This window comes from Borostomias antarcticus, assembly GCF_949987555.1.
Source record: "Borostomias antarcticus genome assembly, chromosome: 11".
NCBI lineage: Eukaryota > Metazoa > Chordata > Actinopteri > Stomiiformes > Stomiidae > Borostomias > Borostomias antarcticus.
Window position 1 is genome coordinate 25,569,936 of NC_140244.1, and position 7,500 is coordinate 25,577,435.

General features: G+C 56.6%; 2 protein-coding genes across 2 annotated transcripts in view; one reads left to right on the forward strand and one right to left on the reverse strand.

The window, feature by feature from the left end:
* rps21 (ribosomal protein S21) overlaps positions 1 to 79 on the reverse strand; it is a gene marked incomplete at its 3' end in the record, with an annotated part of 454,986 nt that extends 454,907 nt beyond the window's left edge. The window contains exon 1 of the mRNA XM_084445828.1: positions 68 to 79. The remainder of the gene's footprint in view (positions 1 to 67) is intronic.
* Positions 8 to 3,556, forward strand: LOC311315535 (PDZ domain-containing protein 4-like; the record flags this gene model as incomplete). The annotated part of the gene is made up of 4 exons (XM_084446205.1): positions 8 to 70; positions 1,294 to 2,393; positions 2,494 to 2,857; positions 2,900 to 3,556. The coding sequence occupies 4 exons, from the start codon at positions 8 to 10 to the stop codon at positions 3,554 to 3,556; spliced, it is 2,184 nt and encodes a 727-aa protein (XP_084302331.1).
* Positions 3,557 to 7,500: the final 3,944 nt, after the last annotated feature.

Below are 7,500 nucleotides of genomic sequence, written 5' to 3' on the forward strand. Positions count from 1 at the left end.
CCTCACCATGACAACCACGCCATTAGATCAGCACAACCCAGAACGAGACAGACAGGCTATCTGTGACTGGGTATCACAACAGAGAGAGAGATGGAGAGAGAGAGAGAGAGAGAGAGATGGAGAGAGGGTGAAAGAGAGAGAGGGAGAGAGAGAGGGGGAGAGATGGAGAGAGATGGAGAGAGGGTGAAAGAGAGAGAGGGAGAGAGAGAGGGGGGGAGATGGAGAGAAAGATAGAGGTGAGAGAGAGGAGAGGGGGGGTGGAGAGAGGGAGAGAGAAAGAGGTGAGAGAGAGGGAGAGAGAGAGAGAAATGGAGAGAGATAGATGGAGAGAGAGAGAGCGAGGGAGAGAGGAGAGAGAGAGGGGGAGAGAGAAGGAGAGAGAGAGAAAGGGAGAGAGATAGATGGAGAGAGAGAGAGCGAGGGAGAGAGAGAGAGGGGGAGAGAGAAGGAGAGAGAGAGAGGGGGAGAGAGAAGGAGAGAGAGAGAGGGGGTAGAGAGAGGGGGGAGAGGGGGGGAGAGAGAAGGAGAGAGAGAGAAAGGGAGAGATAGATGGAGAGAGAGAGAGCGAGGGAGAGAGAGAGAGGATGATTGGGGGGTGGGTGGGAGGGCTTGTAAGGTTTGACAGCAGCTGATGAAGGGCTGACAGAGGAAGGCGAGGAACAGAGAGAATGGATGAGAAGAGGATGAGAAGAGGATGAGAAGAGAATGTCCTATTTTCGTCTCTCAAGGTCATGTCTGTGTATACACGCACAGAAAAAGATACATGCACACACACAAACACACACACACACACACACACACACACACGCACACACACACACACACACACACACACACACACACACACACACACACACACACAAGCACACACACACCTCTCCTCTCCTGGTTCTAGCTTGGTAGAAAGCAGGGCACCCAAGGAGAGGGAGAGAAGTAGGGTAAACATACCATCAGTGCCCTGATAGCAAGCGGATGTGTAATGATTCTGGGCCATATATGGGCCGGAACTAAGCCACAAGGGCCAGATCTGTATATGGCCCAGATCCGCTTGCTATCTGGGTGTAAACCTTCTGGGGGGGGGGGGGGGGGGGTGGCAATATTGCATTGACTGTGTTTGTTTATATCATGTTGTTTATACTGTTGTATTGTAACCTAAAGCTGCACGATAAAATGTCCCTCTCTCATCCATATTCTCTCTTTTCTTCCTCGGGCGATGAAATCAATAACATCATTAATCATCAACAACAACAACAACTTCAACAACAACAACAACTGTAAACATCATCCGTGCAGAATGAGAACCTCGCAGGGCCCGACGACACGGAGTCAGGCTGGCTTCCCGGGGCGAGGGTGGACGAGTACCACCACGCCCCCCACCTGGCCAGCCTCTACCGCCTCCGCAGGGGGCCTCTGCCCCTCCTGGGCTCCCCGGTGGGAGGAGGAGGAGGAGGAGGAGGGGGTGAGGATGAGGAGGAGGAAGGGGAGGGGCCAGGCCTGGGCAACAGCCAGGAGCTGGACAGCGGCGTGGGCCGCACGGACGAGAGCACGCGCTACGAGGAGTCGTCCGAGCACGACCTGCTGGAGCAGACCAGCGCCTGCAACACCGACGCCACCAACACGCCGGGGAGCACGCGCCACCTCCGCCCGCTCCCCTCCCCCTCGCCCGGACCTGGCCACGCCCCCCACCACCACCAACACCACCACCTCCACCGCCACGAGCTCCAGCTCAGCTCCGATTCGCTGCCGGGCCTGGAGGGCGGAGCAGGCGGCGTGGGGGGAGGAATCGGAGGAGGAGTCGGGCACCCCCTGGCGATGATGATGATGATGCCGGGCCTGACCGAGGAAGAGTGCGAGCGGTACCGGGAGCTGCTGGAGATCAAGTGCCAGTATGAGCGGAGCGGAGGGAAGGGGGAGAAGGAGAGGGGGGGCGCCGGGGGGGCGGAGCCAGGAGGCGAGGGAGGGGGGAAGGGGGAGGGAGAGGAGGAGCAGGAGGAGGGAGAGGGGGAGGGAGAGGGGGAGGAGGAGGTCGAGGGGCTGACTCAGCACGAGATGGCCCTGCTGGAGGAGGAGCTGCGCCACCTGGAGTTCAAATGCCGCAACATCCTGCGGGCGCAGAAGATGCAGCAGCTGCGCGAGCGCTGCCTGAAGGCGTGGCTCCTGGAGGAGGAGACGGCCGGGCGCGGCGCCGGCGTAGGCCACGCCCCCGAGCCGGACGACCCCGCCCGCCGCCACCACGAGCTGTCGGACATCAACGAGGCGCCGGAGAGGGTGGAACGCTCGGACCGCGAGAGCACCAGCGCCTACAACACGGGCGGCGAGAGCTGCCGGAGCACGCCGCTGGTCAGCACAGAGCGCCTGCCGCCGCTCTCCGTCCAGGAGGAGGGAGGAGGAGGAGGAGGAGGAGGAGGAGGAGGAGGGGGGGGGGGAGTCCTGCACGTCCCCGCCCCCTCTCCTCCCCCTCCTCTCCCCCCTCTCCCCCCTCGGCCGTCGCAGGGAGAGGAGGCGCGCCCCGTCGAACTGCTCCTTCTCGCCCAACAGCTACAGGAAGTTCCAGACGGCGCGGCCGCCGGGCGGAGAGGCGGGGTCTCGGAGGGGCGCGGCCGAGGGCGGGGGGTCCAGGAGGGGTTCCAGAGAAGGCGATGGCGGCGGCGGGGGTGGCGCCCCCGTCAGGCCGGGAGGAGGAGGAGGGCGCAGCGCCGAGTCCAGCCCCTACTTCCCCCGGAGGAGCCGGGGGTTGGGGTCAGGGGTCGGGGTCGGGGTCGGCACCGGTCCCCTGGAGCGCTACCAGAGCTGCCTGGCGCTGCCCTCCAACTACCCCACGGCCCTGCTGGAGCCCCTGGGGGAGCGCGGGGGTGGGGTAGGGCGGGGCAGCGGGGGGAGGGGGCGGGGCAGCGCCGAGGGGGAGGAGGAGGAGCGCGGCCTGGCGGCGGGCTGTAGCAGCGCCCCCGCCAGCCCACGGAGCGTGAGCAGCGCCCCCGCTGGCCAGGAGGCGCATCACCACTTCCCTAGCCCCGCCCACCACTCCCGCCTGGGCCTAGTTCTACCCCTGGCCTCCTCCTCCTCCTCCCCCCGGATGGAATGGAAGGTCAAAGTTCGCAGCGACGGCACGCGCTACGTGGCCAAGCGCCCGGTGCGGGACCGCCTCCTGAAGGCGCGCGCCATGAAGATCCGCGAGGAACGCAGCGGCGCCACCACGGACGACGACGCCGTCAGCGAGATGAAGATGGGGCGCTACTGGAGCAAGGAGGAGCGCAAGCAGCACCTGGCCAGAGCCCGGGAGCAGAGGAGGAGGCGCGAGTTCATGGCGCAGAGCCGGCTGGACTACCTGAGGGGGGAGAGGGGGGGCGGGGAGGTGGGCGGGGCCGGGGAGGGGGGCGGAGCCGCGGGACAGGAAGGGGACAGCATCCTGGCGCTCAGCCAGAGGAAGAGCAGCAGGAGGAGGAACAGGAGGATCCTGGATAACTGGTTCACCATCCAGGAGCTCCTGGCCCACGGCAGCAGGTCACCGGACGGCAAGAAGGTCTACAACCCCCTGCTCTCCGTCACCACGGTCTGAGGAGAGCAGGGGGAGGAGGGGAGGGGAGGAGGAGGGGAGGAGAGGATATGAGAGGAGGAGGAGAGGAGAAGAAAGGAGGAGGGGAGGAGGAGGAGAGAGGAGAGGAGGAGGGGAAGAAAGAGGCGGGGGAGATAGGAGAGAGGAGAGGAGGAGGGGAGGAGGAGAGGATATGAGAGGAGGAGGAGAGCAGAGGACAGGAGGAGGAAGAGGAGGAGAGAGGAGAGGAGGAGGGAAAGAGAGGAGAGGATATGAGAGGAGGAGGAGAGCAGAGGACAGGAGGAGGGGAGGAGGAGGAGAGAGGAGAGGAGGAGGAGAAGAAAGGGGGAGGGGAAGAGGAGGAGAGAGGAGGAGGGGAAGAGGAGGAGAGAGGAGAGGATGAGGGGAAGAGAGGAGAGGATATGAGAGGAGGAGGAGAGCAGAGGACAGGAGGAGGAGAAGGAGAAGAAAGGAGGAGGGGAAGAGGAGAGAGGAGAGGATGAGGGGAAGAGGAGAGGATATGAGAGGAGGAGGGGAGCAGAGGACAGGATAAGGAGGAGGAGAAGAAAGAGGGGGGGGAGAGGAGAAGGAGAGGAGGAGGGAAAGAGGAGAGGATATGAGAGGAGGAGGAGAGCAGAGGACAGGAGGAGGGGAGGAGGAGGAGAGAGGAGAGGAGGAGGAGAAGAAAGGGGGAGGGGAAGAGGAGGAGAGAGGAGGAGGGGAAGAGGAGGAGAGAGGAGAGGATGAGGGGAAGAGAGGAGAGGATATGAGAGGAGGAGGAGAGCAGAGGACAGGAGGAGGAGAAGGAGAAGAAAGGAGGAGGGGAAGAGGAGGAGAGAGGAGAGGATGAGGGGAAGAGGAGAGGATATGAGAGGAGGAGGGGAGCAGAGGACAGGATAAGGAGGAGGAGAAGAAAGAGGGGGGGAGAGGAGAAGGAGAGGAGGAGGGAAAGAGGAGAGGATATGAGAGGAGGAGGAGAGCAGATAAAGAGGAGGAGGAGAAGAAAGGATGAGGGGAGGAGGATGAGAGAAGAGGAGAGGAGGAGGGGAAGAGAAGAGAGGAGAGTAGAAGAACATTCCATGGTGAAGACTGAACCACAGAGAATCGAGAGAAATGGACGACCTCACTAAGAGCACAATGGTCATTCATGGGAGAGGCACAATTCACAGGCTGACCAGTAGATTGACCGATCCACGGATGCTGATGGGCGGAGTCACGGCGGGGCTTGTGTGGAGGAGAACACCAGGATTTCAGATCAGACATCACACATGGAGAACGTGTTCCAGAAGTCCTTCTCTTGAGATCGGAGCTCGGGAGAAAACGCGGGATGAGAGAAGATGGGGATACAGCAGGGACAGCGCCCATCATAGAAAACACATCTTTCATTTCTATGTTCTTTCTATGTTTATTTGACGGAGAGAGGGATGTCCACCGGCCTCTGTTGCTTTATTCTGATTGGCTGAAGCCGAGGACGGAGACAGACTGATACAGGAGCAAGTAGGGAGGAAGAGAAGACTGGAGAGAGGAGAGGAGAGGAGAGGAGAGGAGAGGAGAGGAGAGGAGAGGAGAGGAGAGGAGAGGAGAGGAGAGGAGAGGAGAGGAGAGGAGAGGAGAGGAGAGGAGAGGAGAACTCCATGCTCCAGTGACTAACAAGCAGAGGGACTTGGAGAGTCGGGTGCAGGGGAGGGAGGGGGGGGGGGGGTGGGTTGAGGAGGGAGGGGCACAAAGGATCATTCTCCATTGTAGCACAAGTCTCAAAGCACAGGGGGGCTGGCCTGACACAGATTGAAGGATGGATATAGTATGCTAACACAGTAGGGGTCAAAGACAGAGGAAGTAAAGAAACAGAAAGATGGATAGATAGCAAGAAAGAGAGAGAGAGCAAGAAAGAGAGAGAGCAAGAAAGAGAGAGAGCACGCGAGAGAGAGAGACGTGGTTGAGAAAGAGACAGACACGAAGCACAGAGCGTCACGGCCCCATTAGAGCCAGGCAGCGATGACGTGTGTGTGTGTGTGTGTGTGTGTGTGTGTGTGTGTGTGTGTGTGTGCGTGCGTGTGTCTGTGTGTGTGTGTGTGTGTGTGTGTGTGTGTGTGTGTGTGTGTGTGTGTGTGTGTGTGTGTGTATGTGTATGTGTGTGTGTGTGTGAGAGTGTGCAGCCCGGTTCAATCCTGTCTGCTGAGGCTCTGTAGATCATTAATAGAGCCTGCTCTGGTCTATAAACACAGACCTGCTAGTCTATACACAGACCACCAGTCTATAAACTCAGACCTGCTAATCTGTACACACAGACTCGCTCTGGTCTATGCGCACAGAGCTCATCTGGTCTATACCCTCTGGTCTACACACACAGACCTTCCCTGGTCTATACACACAGACCTGCTATATACCATCTGGTCTACGCACACACACAGAGACCTGCACTGGTCTATACACACAGACCTGCTTGTCGTTATACAATCTGGTCTACGCACACACAGATCTGCTCTGGTCAATACACACAGACCTGCTAGTCTATATACCATCTGGTCTACACACACACACAGAGACCTGCACTGGTCTATACACACAGACCTGCTAGTCTATATACCATCTGGTCTACACACACAGACCTTCCCTGGTCTATACACGCAGACCGGCTAGTCTATATACCATCTGGTCTACGCACACACAGACCTGCTAGTCTATATACCATCTGGTCTACGCACACACACACAGACATTCCCTGGTCTATACACACAGACCTGCTAGTCTATATACCATCTGGTCTACGCACACACACAGAGACCTGCACTGGTCTATACACACAGACCTGCTAGTCTACACACAGACCTGATCTGGTCTATACACACAGACCTGCTAGTCTATATACCATCTGGTCTACGCACACACACAGATCTGCTCTGGTCTATACACACAGACCTGCTAGTCTATATACCATCTGGTCTACGCACACACAGAGACCTTCCCTGGTCTATACACACAGACCTGCAAGTCTACACACAGATCAGCTCTGGTCTATACACACAGACCTGCTAGTCTATATACCATCTGGTCTACGCACACACAGAGACCTGCACTGGTCTATACACACAGACCTGCTATATACCATCTGGTCTACGCACACAGATCTCCTCTGGTCTATACACACAGACCTGTTCTGATCTATAAACACAGACCTGTTCTCTCCATCAGCCCACTCACACGCCAGGAGCTGCTTGATGTGATGAAGTACTTGCATGGTTTGACGAATAGCACTGTACAGATGCAATGCTAAGATACTCGGATCTAAATATTAGTCAATGTCTTGGTGTACCCTGCGTGTGTGTGTGTGCGCACGAGCGTGTGTGTGCGTGACCAAGACACCATAGCTGTTATTAATCATAGTGTTCTGTGAGTGTGTACATTTCTGTTCATATTCTTGGTGTTTCATCATCCTAGTTGCTCCATATTGTACATCTATGGGGCAGAACATGTACAGAACATATGTGTTGAAATGTTTTAGAATAAAGACGGTTTATATCCTTCCCAACGCTGTCATCCTGTGTCCTTATTCATGGCGTGATTACTAATATATATGTCAATTAATAAACCCAAACGTTCGGACAGCAAGAACATGTTTTATATCATAAGAGCAATAAATATGGACATTTTCATATCTCTGCATGTTTCATTTGAAAACAATACATCATTGTGTGTGTATATATATATATATATATACAGCTAAAATTCCATATATGTTTATTATTTCTGCTCCTCTGACACATATAATATACTGATACAATTGTACAATATTACTAATTCAAGTCTCCACACGTTGCCTGTCCTAAATATAAACAGTAGTATTGTTTATCTCTGCAGTCGTCCAGTCCAGTGTGGGAAGGTCAAGCCGGCAGACAGTCCATTCCAGAGTACTTGTGGATAGTTCTTCAATAGTATTATGTACATTCATGTTTATAATACAACTTCAT